General features: G+C 37.3%; 1 protein-coding gene across 3 annotated transcripts in view; it reads left to right on the top strand.

Annotated features, from left to right (window-relative positions):
• The window catches only part of GLRA2 (glycine receptor alpha 2), a 202,759-nt gene that overhangs the window by 57,474 nt on the left and 122,521 nt on the right, over positions 1-22,764 (top strand). For all 3 annotated transcript variants that reach the window (XM_084788990.1, XM_084788991.1, XM_084788989.1), the window contains exons 5-7: positions 16,037-16,119; positions 18,837-18,974; positions 20,796-21,010. In XM_084788990.1, coding sequence (XP_084645116.1) covers positions 16,037-16,119; positions 18,837-18,974; positions 20,796-21,010 — 436 coding nt within the window. The remainder of the gene's footprint in view (positions 1-16,036; positions 16,120-18,836; positions 18,975-20,795; positions 21,011-22,764) is intronic.

The following is a 22,764-nucleotide window of genomic DNA, read 5'->3' as shown; positions in this document are numbered from 1 at the left end:
GTTCAGTTCCCAGTTATAGGTGATGATGATTCAGTCTCCTACCTTCCTATAGTGCTGGAGTTGTAATAGAAAACCCATGGGGACTGACATTCTTGTCCCTCTACTAATACATTGCAGACACCATTGAGAGTAGGTAGAGTGTAGGTTTCTAGACAGACACCCAACTGTGCCCCCTAAACAATCCTGTCTGATGACCAATTCTATCCACATATAAAAGGCTAACATTTCCCACATTGCCTTCCATTCTTGACTCATACTGGGGCCCGATGCAAGAGCTTCAAAGGATTAAGATTCTAGTTATGGAATGATTTTTTATAGAATGAGATAAAAGAACATTCTTTATTTAGATGACAGAACTGAAAATAAAATGTACACTGAAATGAGACTTACCTAAATGTTACCATGATGATGCTGTGGTTATTTCACTCCGTGCTAATGAGCCCCAGAAACACATATTTGTTAGTTATGAAAAGCTGTGATCCTATCTCTATATGCACAACTAGATCATGTTTATCTTTATATCTTATAACCCAGGAAAACTATAACATCATTTAGTAATTCTGTCTCCAAATATCCATTAGTTTTGTGACTTAACTTAATGCAGTAATTGATGACTATAACATAAGCACCCACACCAGAATTAAGCACTAAATCAGGGAAGTGCTGTTAAACGCCATGGAAACCACATGATTCCATTATTCTTAGAGAAAAGTAAGGTTGTGAAAGTTGGAAGAGATGACATGCACTATGCTGGTGGTTTGAACAGGAGCTGAGTTAAGTGATACAGAGAGGATAGTTTTAGAGAAGGGCCTTCAAAAATGTAGCATCTGGGAATAAATTTATGAAGGCATTGAAAATGTACTGTGTACATAACAAATTCTCATAGTTTCTGGAAAGCTCTGTTGAGTTTGATTGAGTTCATAACTAAAAACATACAATGGATTGGTTCATATGAAACTCAGTTAAGACCCTCATATGCACACTTTAAGGAAAAGAAAAAATTGTTCATCAAATTATATGGAAGCTTAATAACTACTTGTATTTGAGTTCATCTGACAACCTAGCAATAGACAGATTTTTCTGCATTTGGAAGTAACTTTCCCCTGCATTAACAGCCATCCATTTGCTCTTCAGGTAATTACGTAGAGACAGAATAACAAGACGGTATCTTGGGACAACATGAAAGCCATACTTCCTTCCCTTATTTAATTTGTCCTCTAAGATTACAAAACAGCTCTCTCCAACCTCACCAGCTCATCATCCTGACTCAGTTTCCTCTCCAAAAGGAAACGTAACCAGGAGAGCACACAAAATCCAGTGTTCCTTCTGACACTATATCAACTTTTCTTTTCTTCCCAAACTTCAAAACTCCTTCCTGATTAATTAAAATGTTTTCTCATGTTCTGGGCAGCTTGAGAACAAGAGGAAATTCTTCCTTTCAAGGTGCCTGGTTCAAACTGCTTTTAGACCTTGAAACCCTTCTCTCCCAAAGTATCCAATTCTAGAAGAAAAGTGAGAAACCTGATTAGGAAGCATATCAGGGAAGATTGAAATACCTGTGGCCTTAAAACCTTCAGTGAGAGTCTGAACTGTCAGAAATTTTGAGCAATTTCACAAGCACAATCTCAACCATTAACCTCTGCTTCCATGAGCAGAAGAAACTGTAGGGCATTTTCAAAATGCTAAGACCTATATAGTTTTAGGCAATTCTACAGAGATGATTGACTGGTTCAACAATTGGCTAGATATGTAGGTGAATCTTATTCACAATGTAGGTTTGAACCAACAGAGTGTAAAAGCCAGTCTATTATTACTCATTACTTAAATTTTCTTATGTCAGGAAGCCAAAGGGAAAGCCATAGGTTTTAGTAAAGCTGACTTCTGTTGACAAGGACTTCTGATGCTTTTGAAAAATCCATTCATGGCATTAATCCCCAGAGAAACATGCATAATGTCACTGTGGTCCTTTCAAGACATATAAATTATTTTGGTACATTCTCCCAGACTATATTCTAGAGCAGTGATTCTCAATCTTTCTCATACTGTGGTGAGCCCCAAACCATGTTTGAAGCATTTAAAACTACAAGCAAACATATGTCCTATAGAAGGTGTGATGGTGATCTCTGGGCAGTAATTATAAGGTGGATAATTAGGTACATAGATAATTATGTAAGTTTCTACAATCCTGGAACAAAGCCATTGATAACTGAGTTACTTCAAAGAATAATAAAACAACAACAAAAAAGATATCTCATTTCAGTAAGGTTATTGAACAGTCAGATGAAAGAAAGGAGGGAAGCTAGGCCAATTAATGATAAAATGCTATGGACATAAATATCAATTCTGAGGGCCAGGAAGACTTAGATTCAGACCCAATATTGCTAAGTGATTGTAAAAAGTTATTTAACATTTGTTAGAACTGTAGTAGTTTTTTCTCCATTCATACTAAATTTCAGTGAATCTCTTAGAGGATAAAAGAAAGTGGAAAGGCAGTTCTCCCTACCACCCACCCTAATTTATATGCATATATAGATTCTATTTAGTACCTAAGCCATCCAGATACAACATATTTTCCACACTTAGTACAAATCAGATATTCTCCCAGTCTTGTGTTTTCTCCTTTGGGGAAGGCAAATGCCTAATAATGGAAGTGATAATTGCATCTTTTTTCAGATAATAATTAGGCTGGTTCTGGATCTCCCGTTTTAGATCTTTGTTAAAAGTAAACTTACTGACTGTGCGTGATTTAAAATTGCTATCTCCTGTGTGACTTTTCCTGGGGAGAGATGCACACAAACTTTTATCTATTCACCTCAAACTTGCCATTGATGACAGACCATTGAACAAAGAGAGAATTCTACTCAAGGGTATCTTCGCAAATCAATGTATTCGTCAGGTTTGCTTATAGGCACATGGATATAGAAGCTACTTGCAGGAACATTGGTTCTCAAAGACAGCTGTATCACTGGAAAGTCCCATTCAAAATTTGGGTAATGATTTATAAAGTCTGCATTACTGAATTTTCTTGCTCAATGTGCGAGCCACTCCAGGAAAGAGTTTTCTCTTCCCCAGAAACTTTTCATTTTTTTCATATAATCTTAGAGAGGGGCCTCAGGAGCCTAACAACTTTCCTGAGTAACAAATGCCTCCCTTCTCCCTCCAGGACAGAGTGTTTCAACTTACAGAAAGCACCTTTTTTTTTCATTTTGTTTTGTTTTGAGGCAGAGTTTCTCTGTGTAACAGTTCTGGCTGTCCTGGACCCTATTTGTAGACCAGGCTGGCCTTGAACTCACAGCAATCTGCCTGCCTCTGCTTCCCTAGTGTGGGATTAAAGGCGTGTGCCACCACGCCAGGCACCATACTAAAAGTTTCAATGTCTCAATGCTGCAACATGCTAGTGGATGAACAAACACACATTATGGTCCCATGTGTCAGTAGGTATAAAGTTACTTTGATTTGCTCAAAACCATATCTGCATTTCACAAAATACTGTCACTTGTTCTGGACTCTGCTTTGTCAAAAGTACCATGATCCAAAACAAAATGCTAAAGTCATTGCCATATAGGTCTTTTTTTATCTCTTTCTTCACCTCACTACTGCTGTTAATAGCTATAGCATTGGATACATAGTGACAAGGGTCAAGTCATTTCCTATTGTTTTAATGTACAGGCTAGTAACAATTTATCTTAAAAAATATTTGGGTGTATAATTAAACAGTAGATATTAAATGAATTTAAAATTTATTTAAATCTGCTACTTGGAGCTCTTTTTTTTTCTGGTGTTCAATTTAGCCCTCTCCTTATTCAGCACCTTCACAACATTTTTCAGAAAATGTGAAAGCATTTGAAGTTGTAGCTGCAGATACATCCGTTTTTCTCCAAGTGGAATCTAGTACAGATTTGGACTTAATTAACATGAGCCAAACATATGTGTGCACCACACACAGATGGAAAGAGTTATTATATTTTTGTCCCTCCTAGCTGGTATTGCTCAATGCAGATGGGTATTTCCTATGATGCCTTCTTAATGTTTGGTAAACATGGACCTTCCTACTCAGCCACTGAGATTTCAGGCAGAAAGAGGAATAGAACAGCTGATGATCCAGACAATGTTGCCGTTGATATCCTCCATATCCCAGCCTCAGACTGAAGAAACAGAACACTGGGCTTGCCTATTTGGAATCAACTGAGAGCAGAGTGTGTAATCTTGCAGCTTAGGACTAACCTGTAGATCTGGGCCAGTCTAAGACAGTAGTAAAAACATGATGTGCCACTGCTGTCCAGCCACACTCCTTATAAGACTTTCAGTATCCAAGACTTGTCCTAGGAAATGTGGGTAGCAAAACTAGGACTCTATCAGCTGGTTTACACAAAGACAAACATAACTATTAATACCTCAGACATTCTCTTCCTAGCTTTGTATTTTAATAGCCATGGGGCCCTGTAGTTAAATGTTTATGTTTATTAGTTGATTTATGTGTAACAGCCAAGAAATGGTAGGATTTGCACAAGGGTAAATTGAAATTATTCTAGAGCACTTAACTCCTAACAATTTCACAATGTTTATGTGAAGATCCATGTCAAATAAAGCCATGCCTGTGCTTGTCCATGGGTCAGGAGATCAGGAGTCCAGATGTGGCATGGAGTGTGCAGCATGTTCTCCATAGAGTATATATGACTAGACTCAAAGTAGTAATTTCATTATACTGTTTCCATAAGAACAAGTTTAATTCTTTTTTACTCTTTCCCCTGGTCTGGCCAAATTTGGACTGATAATTATTTTGTTGTGTTTTAAAGGAGAGCTCCTTATGTGTGTACCTTTGTTTCCAACTATATGCATTAATTAATATGTTCAAGACACCCTTCTCTGGATTTAGGATGTTACTCAGTGTGTGTGCTTATCTAGGTCCCCAAAGTAGGCCTCTAACTCCATTCAGTTTATAGGTATGATTTATGTTACCAAAAAAGATCACTTAGGTCAAGGAAAATAAGACTTTTTAAATGGAGACTTGGAAAAAAACTTTTATTTATTTTTTTAATTTTATGTTATTAATTTATTCTTGTTACATCTCAATGGTTATCCCATCCTTTGTATCCTCCAATTCCTCCCTCCCTCCCATTTTCCCCTCACTCCCCTCCTCTATGACTGTGACTAAGAGGGACTTCCTCCCCCTTTATATGCTCATAGGGCAGCAAGTCTCTTCTTGGTAGCTTGCTGTCCTTCCTCTGAGTGCCACCAGGTCTCCGCCTCCAGGGGACATGGTCAAAGGTGAGGCATCATAGTTCGTTTGAAAGTCATACCCCACTCTCCACTCTACTGTGGAGAATGTCCAGTCCATTGGCTAGATCTGGGTAGGGGTTGAAGTTTACTGCCTGTATTGTCCTTGGCTGGTGCCATAGTTTGAGCGGGACCCCTGGGCCCAGATCTGCCTATCATAATGTTCTTCTTGTAGGTTTCTAGGACCCTCTGGATCCTTCTACTTTGCTATTCTCGCATGCTTAAAGTCGGAGAATACTGGGTATGGTGTGAATGTCTTTAATCTCAGCACTTCGAAGCAGAGGCAGGCAGATCTCTGTGAGTTTAAGACCAGTCTGAACTGCATGGTGAGTTCTAGGCCAGTCAGAACTACACAGTGATACCCTGACCCCAAAAAGTTGGAGAATAAACTCACAGCTATTAAATATCCCCATATAAAAGTGTGATCTCCTTGAAGAATTTTTAAGTTTATTTTTATCCTTTATATACATTACATCCCTACCTCAGTTTCCCCTACCTTCCACCCCCAGTCACCTCCCACATACAAGTATCACTCTTCCTCCTTTCCCTTAAAAAATAAAAGAGCAGGCCTCCCAGGGATAACATATGGACATGGTGTATCAAATCACCATACCCAAGGTACAAACCCTCCTATCAAGGCTGGACAAGGCAATCCAGTAGGAGGAAAAGGGTCCCAACCACAATAAAAGGAGTCAGACATACCTCAATCCCAGTTAGGAGTCCCGCAAGAACAAGCTACACAACCATAACTTATATGCAGAAGACCTAGCTCAGACCTATATAGGGTCCAGGATTGCTGCTTCATTCTCTGTGAGCCCATATGAGTCCTGTTTGGTTGGTTCTGTGGGTTGTGCTCTCATGGTATCCTCAACCCTTCTGTCTTCTAAAATCTTGCCCTCATCTTTTTTGGTGTTCCTCTGGCTTCATCTTTTATTTGTAGGTCTCTACATCTGCTCCTATTAGTTGCTCAACTGATGCCTCTCTGTGCTAGGCACCAATCTATGAGTATAGCAAAGTATCATTAGGAATCATTTCCTTGACTTTTACCAGTCATATTTGGTTCTATCTTGGGTCTCACTGGGTTATCCAGCCTCTGGTTACTACCCAGCCACACACTGTTAGGTGTGCCTCCCTCTCGTGGTGTGGGTCTCAAGCTGGACCAGTCATTGTTGGCTACTCTCACAAGTTGCCCACCACTATTACTCCAGCACAACTTGCAGGCAGGGCATATTGTAGGCTGACGGTTTTGTGGCTGGATTTATGTCCCTTATGTAGTTATAGAAGATGGACAGTTCAGGCTCAATATCACCCATTACTAAGAGAGTTCACTAAGGCCACTGTCTTATATTCCAAGGAGTTTCTACTGCACTAGGTTTCTACATTGCTTCCTCCCAAATGACCCCCAATTTCAGCCATCTCTCTAAGTACTCTTCCCACTGCCTGCACCCATCTGTTCTCATCCACACATACCCCCCATTCCACCCTCGAAATCTATTCTACTTCCCTTTCCCAGGAAGATCTAGGTGTCCCTTTTGAGCCCTCTCTGTTACTTAGTTTCTCTGGCTCTGTGGATTATATCATAATTGTCCTTTACTTTCCAGCTAATATCCACTTATAAGTGAGTACATACCATGAATATCTTTTTGAGTCTGGGTTATCTCACTCAGGATGAATGTTTCTAGTTCCCTCATTTGCCTGCATTGGCAAGTAGCTGTAATTTTGTAAACAGCTAAGTAATAATCCAATGTCTAAATAGTATCACATTTTCTTTATACATTCTTCAGTTGAGGGGCATCTCAGTTGTTTCCAGTTTCTGGATATTATGAATAAAGCTACAAACATAGTTGAGCAAGTGTCTTATTTCAAATGTCTGACATAAGGTATCCCAAAATATTGCCAAACTATTGCTATAATCAGTTACAGCCTAGGTAGGGTGTGATTTAACACCAGCTCCTCTTCCTAGCTGGTAGCTAACCTAGCTCCTGATCGTCTTGCTGTCCTCACAAGATTGTTTGTCGTAAACTATTCTTGGTTTTGTTGCTCCAGCTCTAACAACATGCTCTCTAGGATGACCTCGATTATCTCCCTCTTGTGCATTGTCCTAATACAATCACAAAGCAGCCTACTTTCAATATGTGCCCTGCTCTGGTGTATAAAAGAAAGAAATATTTCCCAAAGATGAAGGTAATGCTCCTGAAAACTTACAGATTCCATTTTCAAATTTTCTCTTATTTACTTTACAAAAACTCCTTGTTTTTCAAGTTTATTATTTGACAGTGAAGTCATCCCTTGGGACATGTAAAGCAGTGTTTCTTAAAGAAGCCACTGGGATGCCATCAGCCCTACCTGGACTTCTCATTAAAAAGTGCCTAAGAATGTGAATTCTTTTAAAAAATCCCTCAGATGATGTTCTTATCCACCAAAGATTAAAACTCAAAATGCTAAAGACAATCAAATTAGCAGAAGGTTTTAATACACCAATTATCTCTCAATTTTTCACTTCTTTTTCCAATGTGTGAGTCTTATTAATGATGTACTTTAAATGGGATTCATTTATTTTATGTGTGTAAATGTTTGCCTATATGCATTTTGAGTTGTGAGCCGACATGTACGTGCTGGGAATCAATGTTTGGGCCTCTGGAAGAAAAATTATTCTTTACTTCTAAGCCATCTGCTCAGCTCCTAATGATGCACTTTTCACTTCTAAGTTGGTCCCAGGATACCTCCACTTTTAGGGTCTCAATGGGTTATGATGACAGTCTTGTTTAACTCTCATTATATCCTATCAAATCATTCCAAAACTAGATTCTCATATGTTTCAGAAATGTTAAGATAAACAAATGAACTGTTTAGAAGATCTAAACTTTACAGTAAAGCCATTCTTTTTTTTTTTTACTTTTTTTTCTCCTTTATTAATTTATTCTTGTTACATCTCAATGGTTATCCCATCCCTTGTATCCTCCCATTCTTCCCTCCCTCCCGATTTCCCCTTATTCCCCTCCCCTATGACTGTTCCTGAGGGGGATTACCTCCCCCTGTATATGCTCATAGGGTATCAAGTCTCTTCTTGGTAACCTGCTGTCCTTCCTCTGAGTGCCACCAGGCCTCCCCCTCCAGGGGACATGGTCAAAGGTGAGGCACCAGAGTACAGTACGTGAGAAAGTAATATCCCACTCTCCACTCTACTGTGGAGAGTGTTCTGTCCATTGTCTAGATCTGGGTAAAGCCATTCTTATTTTCTCAAGAAAAGAATGGACTATATTCTAGAATGTTGGACTACAATGCTAGTTTACTTAGTGGTTTTATTACTGTGATAAAACAGCATGACTAAAATCAGCTTTGGGAGGAAAACAGTATATCTGGTGTACAGCTTGTAGCCCATCATCCAGAGGCGTAAGGGCGGGAAGTCAAGGCAGAAACCTTGAGACAGGAACTGAGGCAGAAGTGATGGAGGAGTGCTGCCTTCTGACCTACTGCTTATGGCTTCATCAGCCTCTTTCTTATAGGACCACCACCCCAAGTTGTCCCCACCACAGTAATATGAGCTTTCCTACATAAATCATCAATCAAAAAATGCCCTACAGACTTACCAACAGGCCAATCTGATGGAGACATTCCTTCTGCTGATATTCTTCCATCCCAATTGACCCTAGCTTGAATCAAATTGACATGAAAACTAGCCAGTGCATACCCTAGTAGGTGTGTGTGTGTGTGTGTGTGTGTGTGTGTGTGTGTTCAATGATTATATCATCTTTATATACTATTTTCTAGGAAGTCACTAATTTTTTTTTAAATGCTATTACTTGTTCTTAGGTTTTCATCAGATTCCAGAGGGTAAATTTGACTATAAAAGGAAAGCTTTGACTTTTAATTACAGTTCAGAATCACAGAAATATCAAACAACATGCATATAAGGGTAAGCAAGGAAGCCACGAGATTCAGTGTACAGCTCTTCATACGCTGCAGCTACCACCAGATCTCCAAAGTCATAATAGTTCTGATGCCAGAGAAAATATAAAGCTAGTACACTTTATAAGGAGATACAAGACAACCAAAAATGTGACCAATTCTGCTGGCTTACCAAAGGAGGATACTAGCTTGGTAACAGGTTCCTTTCTGAAAGAGGAAATATGGCGTATCAAAAGTCATTAGTGTTTGGTATCAGTTTGAGTGGGGTTTCTGTAAACTTAAATTTGGTTTCTCTAAATCAGAGACAATTCTGTTTGCCTTGAATGATTGTTCTCCCTGACTGTACGGGAATGGGAGTGTTTGGCCTACAGCAAAGCGACCAGAGATATTATGAATCTTCTTATTGTCGTCATGATCCACTTTTAAAAATACTTTGGTACTGAAAGAACACCACATGTTGTGCACTCTCCAAAGTATCCATATGCCATTGTTTGCTGTGTGCAAAATATAGTCCCCAACAAAGGGAAAACAACAATATCCAGGAAGCACTTTTTCCCTCCTGAAAACAGGAAGATCCTCTGTCCTCTCTGTCTAAATAAGACAAATTATTGTATCCACTAGAACTAACTCTTCCAGAACAGCACATTGCAAATATTTGCTTTAGGGAAAGCAGACAATACATTAAAATGTGTGTTTTTACCTGAAAGTCTACTTTCTCTTCAAATGGTATTTTTTCCCTTCAACACTCTCACTGGAATAGATCCCCAGTTTTAACACTTAGCTTCTTATGAGTCATAATTGCTTTAAGACTCAAGAAACCTTCTGTCGCCATCATGTTGTTGTTTTAAATTATTGATTTTCATTGTTCTCACAGTGCATGACCAGCCTTGGTTATGGACCTAGCTACCTAACTGCGGCTCAAGGACAGACAGCACATTTTGGCACTTTGCTTTGGGTTTATTCAGTTTGTTTCTAATGAAACATCTAACGACTAACAAAAGGACTCAGGCAAGCTTTCCTGGATTCCTTTGATAGTCCTGTAATTTAGTTACACTCTGTGGGCTCTGATAACCAGCCTTCACCCTTTTAAAGCCATTGTCATTTCCTGGTCCCATAGAATGAAAGTCTGAAAATTTCCCACAGGGTTCCAGGGTACTGATGGATTTATTTGTTCAACAAATATTTTTTGAATGTGTATTTGTCCAAAGAATAGTTTTCAGACTGTATAAGAGAAGTCCAGCCTTTATGAACTTGAATAGTATTAAAAGAGAAAGGTCACATGAATTTTAAAAGTACAAAATCATATTTGATTTAAAATAGGAAAAAGATGATAAGCTATTCGTAATATCAGTATATACCAATAATTTAAGCTTTAAGCAAAATATAACTCCAAGAGTTGGTTGTATGAGCAAGGTGGATTGAATAGGGAAGGAAAAGCAAACACATAGAAAGTGGGGAAATGGGGTTTCTGTATTTTGCTTGATTCTTTACCTTTAAAGTCTAAATGCTTGCTCAGCCTTATTGCTTTCAGTAAAGATCTATGGCCTATGGGACTTTAGTTCCTTTTTTTGTGGATTAAAAAAAGGAATGAGGGGAATATGTATGTGTGTATGTATATGTGCATTGACAGTAGGAAAATGAATGATTACACTTTAGGAAATGAGTTCATTAACAAAAAGCAAAAGAAAGCAGGCTGTCCTCAGATTATTGGAGTTAGGTTCAGTGGTCTTAATCTTTCAGGATATGGATAAGGACAAATTTGGCATGACTGTTAATGTGAAGTCTGAGTTTCAGAAAATTTTGGAAGAATACTTGACTTTTAAATAAAATACTTAGGTCTGTGAAATTCATCAAAATTTATCACGTTTTATTATTTAGTTATTTTTTTACAATGAACTTACTTAGTGCAATTTCTGAATCTTGGTAGAAAATAGTATGAAGATTTTTTAAAATTCAAATCACATTTAATCTTTCCATAAAAATGAGGTTATAGAGAGGTTCTGGTCTGGAAGGAAAGCACAGAGAATGTTCTGGGGGTGATGTAAATGTTATAAATCTGAATCAGAATGTTTATCACTAAGGTAGATATAATAAGAAATAAAGAAGAAACCAATTTTAGGCCTCCAGATGCATGTTAAACCAGACATCATATATCTGGGACTCTGCAATTCATGCAGGACCAATTAGATTTTTCAGTTCCTTCCCATTTGCTCCCCCAACAACATGATTTAACAAAGTGTGCAGCTGCAAACCCTCTGTTTGACTATTGGTGTTCATTGTGTTCCAAATGTAAAACCTGTTTTAAAAGAAATGTAGGTAAGCAAAAGGGAAAAAAAATCACTCAGTGAGTGCTCATCTAAAAAAGGATTCAGGGATAGTTTCATGTTTGTGGAGAATTTTTCTCAGTGTGTTCGGGCATCTGTGCTGTTAATAAAATTCAGTGTCCCTGTGGGATTGCTAAATCTGACACAAAGGCAGAAGTAATTACGGGAGAGTTTCTCTGCTCCCTGAACAAATGTGGACAGTTCATTTTGTAAAAGACCACTGAAGACAGGCTATGATGATGAATAGCAGGGTTGAGTTGTCACAATTGCAACTGTATAGTCTTTAAACTACACCCATTTCCATTATTATTATATTGTAATTTCTCAAAGATAAAGTTTTCTAGATTATAATGAACTTTCCATATTTTCTGGTGTTGACTCACTTTAATTATCAACACTATCTGATTATTATTATATGGAAAACATTTTATTTTTCCTTTGTAAATTGAAAAATACAGCTATGTATATATTTGTGGGGCAAAAATGATACTATGATTTATGAATACAATACAGAGTAATTAAATGAAGTTCATTAATTTATTCATCACCTAAAGCTTATTTTTGTGTTGAGAACATTTGGAATTTACTCTCAGCAATTTTGAAATGTATAACACGTTATTTATTAAATTCAAAATATTGTGCAATAAATCTCATAGAAAAGCACTCCTTTCTGACTAATTAAGGCTTCATACTTGTTTATAGCAATATTTACAAGAAAAAAGTAAGAGAAGAACATATTATTGTGTGATAAAAATATTACCCCTTTGAAAATGGGGGGGAAAAGAAATTAATTTTAAGGCTGTGAATCCTTTTGTTTGTTTGTTTGTTTGTTTGTTTGAGACAAGGCTTCTCTGTGTAGCTTTGGCTATCCTGGACTCATTTTATAGACCAGGCTGGCCTCGAACTCACAAGGAACCACCTATTTCTGCCTCCCAAAGTGTTGGGATTGCAAAGCATGCACCACCATGCCCACCTGCCTGTGGATCTTTTTGAGTTACCACTATTCCATGTTTTAAAATCCAGCTATTTATTTATTAACAAAGATTTTCTTTGTGCTTTTTTCCATTGTCCTTATTTTGAAGGGTTCATGACAATAATAGTAAGAAAACTTTTCAAAAGAAGTCTTCACACAGGGGAAATGTGTATTAACTCCAAAACTGATACATATTTTTATGTCCAAAGATGCTATTTTAAGCCAGATGTTTACTACTTAAAGCCACATTTCCTCTGTAATCATGGAGTCTGGAATCTTAGTATGCCCTCCAAAAGACAGCTTATTCATTTAGTAATGAAGTACAATACTGGCTTTGATAATAAGATTATAATGAAAAATACTGAATAAAATAGAATTTTCTAATTTTACCTTTCAGCTATTATTTTGAAAAGACATTTTTTTCATTTCCGAAAGATGACAAAACTGATAATGTATTTTATGAGTATTTTTAAACAGCCTATACTTGTCAACGCAGACACTACAGAATAAATAAAGGCAAAAAAAAAACAAAATAAAAAACCCAAAAATATTTCTAACAATTAAAAAATCTACTTTTAACAGTGGGATGTATTTGTTTTCAAGACTGAAAACATTTTTCATAATTAGCTTTGCATGTCATGCTTGTCTCAATCACTGCGGTATTTTAATGCATTTGACAACCATCAATGTGGATTCCTTATTCTCATTTCAGATACCAAATCTTTCTTTTCTTTAAAAATCTGTGCTACAATTTCTTTGTGCTTGAATATAATACAAAATGTATCATAGGAAATAAATATCAGCAAATTAGGATGGGGTTGAGGATTCCCATAATGTCAGCAAGTTTGGGGTGATGTGACAGTCACACAAATTTTTGGATATGAAAGATGATTGAGAAACAATGAACAAAACTTGAAGCTATTTACTACTAGAATTGGAGTCAAATAGGAATGAACATCATATCTTTTGCTTCCTAACTTGATAGGCGAGGAACAAATGTTTAGCAAGTTTTAATACCTTGCTTTGGGTACAGTGTAGTTTGATCCAGTAAAGCAACAGACTGGGAAAAGATCTTCACCAACTCTGTATCTAACAAAGGGCTAATATCCAAAATATAGAAAGAACTCAAGAAATTAAACATCATCAAACCAAATAATCTAATAAAGAAAGGTGGCTCAGAATTAAACAGAGAATTCTCAGAAGAGGAATATCGAATGGATGAGAAACAAAGATATGCTCAACATCTTTAGTCATCAGAGAAACAAATCAAAATGACTCTGAGATTCCATCTTACACACAGCAGAATGGCTAAGGTAAAAAAAACTCAAGTGACAGCACATGCTGTCGAGAATGGGGAGAAAGGGGAACACTCCTTCATTGCTGGTGGGAATGCAAACTTGTATAACTACATTGTTAATCAACCTGGCACTTTCTCAGAAAACTGGGAATAGGGCTACCTCAATACCCAACTATTTCAATCTTTGCAATGTATTCAAAATATGTTCCAGACAACAAAGGACATATGCTCAACCATGTTCATAGCAGTTTTATTCGTAATAGGCAGAACCTAGAAACAACCTAAATGTCCTTCAGTCGAAGAATGGATAAAGAAACTGTAGTACACTTATACTCACTTATACTATGGAATACTACTCAGCTATTAAAAACAAGTAAATGCTGAAATTTGCAAGCAAATGGAATTAGAAATGATCATCCTGAGTGAGTTAACCCAGACCCAGAAAGATACACATGGCATATACTCACAATTGGACACTAGCCCAACAGAGATATCCCCTGAAAGTCTTCACTTAGCAGGAGATTGGGATAAGTACTGAGACTTCCTATTGGGACTCCATGTGAGAGAGATAAGGGAGAATGGGAAAATAGAAGGATCCAGAGGGCCCTAGAAACTACAAGTAGACCATCAAGGCTGGCAGATCTGGACCCAGGGGTGTCTGCTCAAACTACTGGACCAACGAAGGACAATGCATGCAATAAACCTAGAACCCCTATCCAGATCTAGCCAATGGGCAGCACATTCTCCACAGTGGTGTGGATAGCAGCGACTGACTCTAATATGAACTCTGGTACCCTCTTTTTGACCACTTCCCCTTGGTGGGGAGGCCTGGTGTCACTTAGAGGAAGGGTAATCAGGTTACCAGGATGAGACCTGATAGTCTGTGATCATATGGTGAGGGAGGAGGTCCCCTTCTGTCAAAGACCTAGGGGAGGAGAATAGGGTGAAAGAGGGAGGGGGATTGGGAAGATGCAAGTGAGGGGATAACAATTAAGATGTAATCTAAATAAATTACTTAAATTAAAAAATATATAAATCTAAAAAAAAAAGAAGAAACTGGAAGAAGAAGAAGAAGAAGAAGAAGAAGAAGAAGAAGAAGAAGAAGAAGAAGAAGAAGAAGAAGAAAAAGAAGAAGAAGAAGAAGAAGAAGGGAACCCAGCTCTGTTGATTATCAATTCTAATTGGTTTCCTGTGGAGGGGGGAGAGCAAGAACTGCCTCTGACATGAACTCTTGTGCCCACACCTGATTTTATCACTTGTCCTTGGTGGATTTCCCTTGTGGGCACACAAAGGAAGGGGAAGCAGGCTATCCTGATGACGCCTGATAGGCTGTCATCCGATGATGTGGGAGGAGGGCTTCTCCTGTCAGAGGTCTAGGAGAGGGTAATAGGGCAGAAGAGAGAAGGAGGGTGGGGACAGGAAGATAAGAGTGAGGGGATAACAATAGGGATGTAATATGAATAAATTATTATAAATAAAAAATAAAGTACAAAGAGTTTCAGAGCAAGAGGTATACACCATTCACGTGAGAAATCAAAAGGAAAAATGATGGAAAAGAGATGGTAGGTCAATGAATACATTGATTTAAGTCCCAGGTAAGGTTTGCTGGAACTCAGGAAAACTCAGTCAATGAGACCAGAGTCTCCTCCACTGGATGCAGAGAGAAAAAGACTGTACAAGGCTGTTTTATTCTGTTTTTGTTTTGTTTTGTTTTCACTCAAGGATGACTTGTTCTTTAACTGTGGAAATCCTAGAATGTGTGCCACAGTATTTTCCTAATTCATTCAGGTGGGTTGTTAAACAAAAATTCTATGAAGCCATGCACTTGCCCATTTGATGGAAGAAGAACTATTATTTATTCCCTCACACCACGGTACATATATCTGGGATATAATTCTTCAACATCATAAACCCTATGTATTTTGCTTTTCATTGTGAGCAAGAGCCCATTGTTCATTCATATTACTTTTTAACTTGAGACTGGCAGGCTTATTGGAAGGTGTCAGAATTAGGAAGGGGGGAGGGAAACACTCAGAATTTAGGTTGAAAATAGAGAGTAAATGTTTATAATGAAATCTTACAAAAATATGGTTTAAAGTAACTAATGGCTACTCTTCATTAAAACAAAGTATTGACCAGAGAGCTTAGATTTCAACATATGAATTACTATATTTTACTAATGATAAATGGATTTTTGTCTCTTAAGGATTATACTTCACAGATTTTAAAGTAGTTTTTACATTTTTTTTTGTTCAGACTCACTTTGACTTTATCCTGTCCCATGGACCTGAAGAACTTTCCAATGGATGTCCAGACCTGTACAATGCAGCTAGAAAGCTGTAAGTTATTAAGATTAAATGACCACTTGCTAGTTGTAACCACTGACTTGCCTGTTCTATTGTGTCAGCAAGGAAGAAATACTTGTAAGAGTCATTCTCTTCCAATTTACCAACTCCAAAAGTCTTAATGGAAGGTGGGTTTTTAATAGGAGAAGCTCATTATCAACACAGGATGACAACGTTTTAGTTCAAAATGTTAAACAATTGTCCCTTCCTCAAAAAAATCCCACTCAATTCTGACTTAGCAAGATTTTCTATGAAATAAAAAATTTCCCTTGCATAATTTTAATTATTAGGCATCTCACCTTTATAAAGAATCACTGTCTAATCAGAAAATTATATTTCTTTCTGTCTTACACTCATGGAGACCAAAGTATCCAAATGGATTCTGGTAGGAAGAAATGATTGCTTTGAGAATGAGACTCAAAGCCCTTCATCGTAGGATGCTTCAGATGGGAAGAGTGTTGGGACAGACGCTCAGCAGGAGTGTGCTATCCTAAAATGCTAAAGGCCTTGGGTTTGATCCTCAGCAGTACTAAATGAATAAATAAAAGGTTGAATGGCATAAGTTGACATGGAATGAGATTTGGCATTTTCCTTAGATAAGCAATGAATACACTAGAACATGATGAAGGAAATAGGGAAATGTCATCTTCTTTGTCCCCTTTATGCTCTGACTCTGTTACCATTGAAATCTTTGACATGTGCCATGAGTTGCTCATGCCTCCAATGTAGTGGGACTTTCAGTTAAGAGACATGACATTTCCTCTGACTTGCTCTTGTCAGTTTCTCTGTTTACAGAGTTTAAAAATAATAATAATAAGTGCTGCTGACAGGGATGTTAGGAGATTTAATGAGTCAGGGGCAAGAAAATACTTTTAACTGTGGTTTAGAAATATCATAAATGTAAAAAGATTGATAAAAAAGAAATAGTGACTTCTTTCTGATCATTTAAAACTACCACAGATTTCTTGAAACTTCTTATAAAAATAAACAAAATAACAAAACATCTTTTATTTTTAGATATTGTCAGAGATAAAATGAGAATTTTTTATTTGTGTGTTACATGTATTTATTTATTCCACGTTGTCTAGCTCCTGAGAGGAAAGTTGAAAAATATTGCTATACATAATGAGTCTCTCTTCTACTATTCCATATCTCCCAAGCCTTGGCCCAGTCATTTCATTTTCTCTATAAAACGGCCTAGATCTATCAACTGAGATTCATCTGAGGCATACAAAGCTTCACATGATTTGCTTTGTCCCTTTAAGTATTTGTTGGAGGCAGTTAGGATATATTCATATAAATGGGCAGTGGAAGAGATAGGTTAGTCATTCTTTTGTAGACAATCAATATTTGGACAGGGTCCACATTCCAGTTTGCTGCTTTCTATAATTTCATTTTTTTCTTGTAAGATGTTCCAAAGAATCTAGGCACCAAATAAATTTGCCATTGATTTCTTGGTAGAGTTGGTGAATCACTATTCTGTAGTAAGCAAGAACGGGAATTTATAAACTTAATAAACATGCTGCAGTTATTAGCCATCTCACTCTTCACAGACTATTCTTTCTCCTTCCCAGTCTACTTTCCACAGTTCAAATACCAAGAGAAACAAAAAAAAACCCACAAAAACAAGGAGGGTAAATAATGAGTGAAAAAAGATTAGCTGTCTTTTCTGGGATGAAGAAATATGCAGAAACATTGACAAATAAGGCCCAATTAGGCAGGCTCTGGGAGACAAAGAGTTAACTTTGATTTACTGAACCATTAACTATCGTACAATCTATGATTGTAGTCAAATAATAATAGGAACCTGTCTTACTTTATGTGAAGAATGAATGGGGCAATTTAGCAATGCACAGCACTGTTCTTGTAGGGTTTGCCTTTGTTTTGAGGTAGGGTCTCATGTAGCCTAGTCTGGTCTTGGACTTGCTTTGTAATCAAAATTCTGATCTTCTAGCCTTTCCACCTCCCAAGTTGAGTCTACAGGCATATGCCACCACTTACTATTTTATGTGGTGCTGGGGATTGAAAGTAGGACCTTGTCCATGTTAGGCCAAAACTCTACCAACTAGGCTCCACCACTAGCTTCCTGTATCACTGTTCCTGGTACACATACTGTACAAGGTCCTCTTAAGTTATTTGCCTTTAGCCCCTCACACTTGCTAAAATGAGTGAGAATTTACTGTTAGTAATTAACATAAGTCTCCTACAAGTAAAGCTAACACCCCAGAAGGGGCCAAATGTGCAATGGTAATACTTGCAGGCAGGTTTATAATGAATTCTTTCTCATTAAACATTTCAAAAGGAGTGGTTTCATTTGAAATACTAAGACCGGCACCATGAATTGGATTGTCTTATTGAACTGCCACAGACACAGCTCTTTCAAGCGAAGAAAATCTTCAAAGGTTTTTTGTGTTTGTATATTTGTTTGTTCTTCAGAAAGAGAGAGAGAGAGAGAGAGAGTTAGTGATTAAAGAGGCTGGAGATAAAAGATTCTATAGATTCCTTTCTCTTGTTATATACACGCACACAAAAATCAGAAATACCTTGCTGTGTTCAGTTTCTCTGTATCTGATGACATGTACTTGTGATGACTGCAGCAGCTCTCATTAAGACAGTACCTGAAATGCTTCCCCTGCTTGTCCACTTCTGTTGTTAGATTGTGCCCTTTCCTAGAAAAGATAGACTTTTTTGTTACTACTTCTTTCCTCCAGTTGGCTACACCATGAATGACCTGATATTTGAGTGGTTAAGTGATGGTCCTGTACAAGTTGCGGAAGGACTCACCCTGCCCCAGTTTATTCTGAAAGAAGAGAAGGAGCTCGGCTACTGCACAAAGCATTACAACACTGGTAAGGTTTTCTTTCACTTGCTAAACCCAAGTGGTCTCCATTTGCATATCAGATCAGGTATCCTATTATCTTAATAGCTACCCAATCATGAAGCATGAGCTTAAGAGAATCCTCAACATGTAGGGTTCTTGTACCCTGTGGAATAGACTTGTGAGTGCTTGAGATCATCTTCTAGAAACACAGAAGAGGGAATTAGGAATCTTTTGTTCTTTTCTTACTGAGAGACGGCTGTTGAATGAATCAGAGGAAAGGTGTAGAAGACCTCATTAGTTGTGCAGAAAACATAAATCTTGGCTGTTCCTTGCATCCACTCTTCATATTTCATCCTCAGGTCAATTTGCACTCCTGGCCTTAGTGGAAGAAAGTGATAATGGCATAGTTCTGTGAAAACCCAGAAATAGAAATGTTGTGCTCTGCCATGCTGGAGAGCAATGTGAGTCTCAATGAGCATCATCTGGAGAGAATTCAGCAGGCTCTAAAGTCAGGTGCTCTCTTTAGCACAGAAAGACATATGGTGTGGGCAAGACTGAGGTAGTGGAAGCAAGTGGGTATCTGTTGTTATATCTGTTGTTACCTGGAAGATTATACTGAGCTAGGACAGCTGATAACTTTTATCCCAGATGTTCTAGTCTGTTGATAACATGAGGTCGGATGGTAGAGAGGCAGTCACCACTATCTGCCTTGGGACTCTTCTGAGTAGAACATCCCACAGAAACCAACAGGGACTTTTTAAGAAGCACCTCAAAGCTGATTCCAAGGTATTCTTCCTAAGAAAAATTCAACCCAATCTTTTGTCTTTGTGGGTAATAATCCAAATGACTTGTCAGGGTCTAACACAAAGCCAATAAAGGAAAAAAAAAGAACATGTCAAGAGACAAGAACACTACTTCCTAGTAGTAATGGGAAACATTGCAGCATCTTCCTATGCACTCTATTTTATAGAATGAGTAACAGTACAAACAATTTCTACAAATGAATACTCTAAGGTTCTTCAAGAAATTCCCCAAAAGGCTAGAAAGTTTTCACAGTGAAAAGAGTATACACATACTCTACAAATGTACTCTTTGGTTTTACCATTGAGAATACAAAGATATACAGCTAATTCAAACACTCAGGATGTTCTTCTCACTACTTAGAAGATGATGAGGAGCTGGGGAGATGCTTCAATCAGTAAAATGCTTGTCATGCAAACATGTAGACCTAAGTTCAATCCTCAGCATCCAGGGAATGGTAGCACATGCTTATAACTCCAGCACTCAGGAGAGAGACACAGGTAGCCAACCTACTCTAATCTGACAGCCCCAGGAGCCAATGAGAGACTGTCACAAAAAACAAGGTGGAAGGCACTTGAAAAATGACATCTGATTTGGACCTCTGGCTAACACATGCGTGAATACACACACACACACACACACACACACACACACACACACACACAGACGCACATGAGAGAGAGGATTGGTTCCAATTGTTCCTTATCACTTGATATATGTTATATATTACACAGTAATAGTGTATATCAATGGTCGCACATTATGTGATATATATCACATATAACACAAATATTCTTGAACTTTTTTGTCAGTGACAGATCCAGATCATATGAATTCAGTCGGAAGGCTCTTTAGCTCCTTCATGTTTACATTATTATTTCCATTATTAAAAGAATTCTAAAAATTAAATTGATTGTGCAGGGTAAGCATTTGCCTGTAATCTTTCCAATCAGCTTGAAATTTTCTTTAGTTTTCCAAATAAAATAGGAGAGTACAATATGGAAAATAAATTCAAATCAGACTTCAAATCATCTTTTTCTGCTTCCAGGCAAGTTTACCTGCATAGAGGTCAAGTTTCACCTGGAGCGCCAGATGGGCTATTATTTGATCCAGATGTACATTCCCAGCCTGTTGATAGTCATTTTGTCCTGGGTCTCCTTTTGGATAAACATGGATGCAGCCCCTGCCAGGGTTGCCCTTGGCATCACAACAGTCCTAACAATGACTACCCAGAGTTCAGGTTCCAGAGCTTCTCTGCCAAAGGTAAGAAATAACCTCACTTGGCAACAAGTGACCTTAGAGACTCTCCAAAGTTCTTGTGGACCAGGAAATTCTGTGAGGACAGAAATTGTGCTATTCCATTATGATGCTGGACAGGCAAGTGCACTAGGAAAGTGGAATGTTGAGTTTGAGAGTATCAAGGCTCTGATAATATGAGAGATCCTCACAATCAGATCTATTTTTATGTAAGAACGGCTTCCTGCTGTAATAAATACTGCTTCAATAAGGAAAAAAACGTTTCTTATGAAATGCTTCAGCTCCCTAGAACTGTCCATATATGTGCTTTCTCATTTTGAAGAGTACTTTGAGCCATTGGCTTTGGTTTTATGAGAATGTGAGTTCAATTTAGTATCCAGCATACTCAGCATACTCAGTCCCATGCTGGTTGAATGGTCTCTCTAAAATCCAGTTTCAGAAAATAATTGAGATGTAATCCTTTATGTTTAGTTGTGTTGCATTTTATGTGATAAAAAGTGCTAGAGCATGTTCAATGTTATCTCTGGTGTTTGCAACATAAGATCATGATATAGTGGAGGCTTGTGGCTATAACATAGGTGGAATAAATACCAGAAAAAATTTAGGCAACTTAATTTAGTCTCATACTTCCCAGGATAAATATAATATTTTCTAATTTCAAATGGAAGCAAGTCACCTATCTCTGACATGTTTTAAAACATTTTGTGGAATAACAAATAGAATAAAATACTTGTGTCATATGCCTACCAAAACACAGATGTCAGAAATACCCATCGTTTTTTCAAGTACAGAATCACTGATCCATTTTAGTTAATAGAAATTCTAATCTACTCAATGCCCTTATGCCAAACAGGTTCATTTGCTTATTTCTCTCTAGCTATTACATACCACCATCATTACATGCTATTAAGCTGCAGGATACACAAATACATGTTTTACAATTTAATAGACAGCTAAAATATTGGTGACAATTTGTGAGCAGATAATGTCAAAACATAAGACTTTTAAATTCCAACCTCCCATTGCTATGAAAAAACTCATCACTTATTTGCAAATCAGATTTTTGATTTTCAGCTTTGTAAATGTGTTATTCATTCTGTGGAGCTATTATGATTCTGGATCAACAGGCAAAACTATTACAAGTAATGGTCACTGATCAGTGATATTTTCTGTAGAGATAATCAGGAACTCAGATGAAAACAAAAGGGTATAATTTAAAATAATTTTATACTTGTCTTTGTACACATAGTGGTTAACCTTTTGCCATTAGCAGACTTCTCTTGCTAAATGTATTTTAAGCTATTATTAAACATAGTTGACTCTCAACTGACCATCAAGAGATGTGACTCATATGTAAGATGGAGAGAAACTAAAGTAGGATTAAAGCATGAGTCATGGAAAATGAAAACTCTTGACTATCTATCTATCTATCTATCTATCTATCTATCTATCTATCTATCTATCTATTTATCTATCTATCTATAAATTAATGTTTATATATGTATATATACATATACATAAACATTCATTAATTTATAAACACTACAGATCCAGACGAGATGACCCATTGTGTTACTAGTCCATATATTCCAGGGCCTACTGTGACACTTTGTAAAGAATATACATGTACATTTTACATGTTTATGGAAAGAGGATATCATTAATGTTAATTTTCCAGTACATAACAGTTGTTAAGAAATTAATGTATGTTCTTCACCTTTATTTCTGTTTCTATAAGCCTCCCTTATTTGTATCAATAG

The sequence above is a fragment of the Acomys minous genome, assembly GCF_964271855.1.
Source record: "Acomys minous genome assembly, chromosome: 7".
In the NCBI taxonomy this organism is placed as follows: Eukaryota; Metazoa; Chordata; class Mammalia; order Rodentia; family Muridae; genus Acomys; species Acomys minous.
Note: the sequence above shows the minus strand (reverse complement) of the source record. Positions and strands in the feature narration are given on the sequence as shown.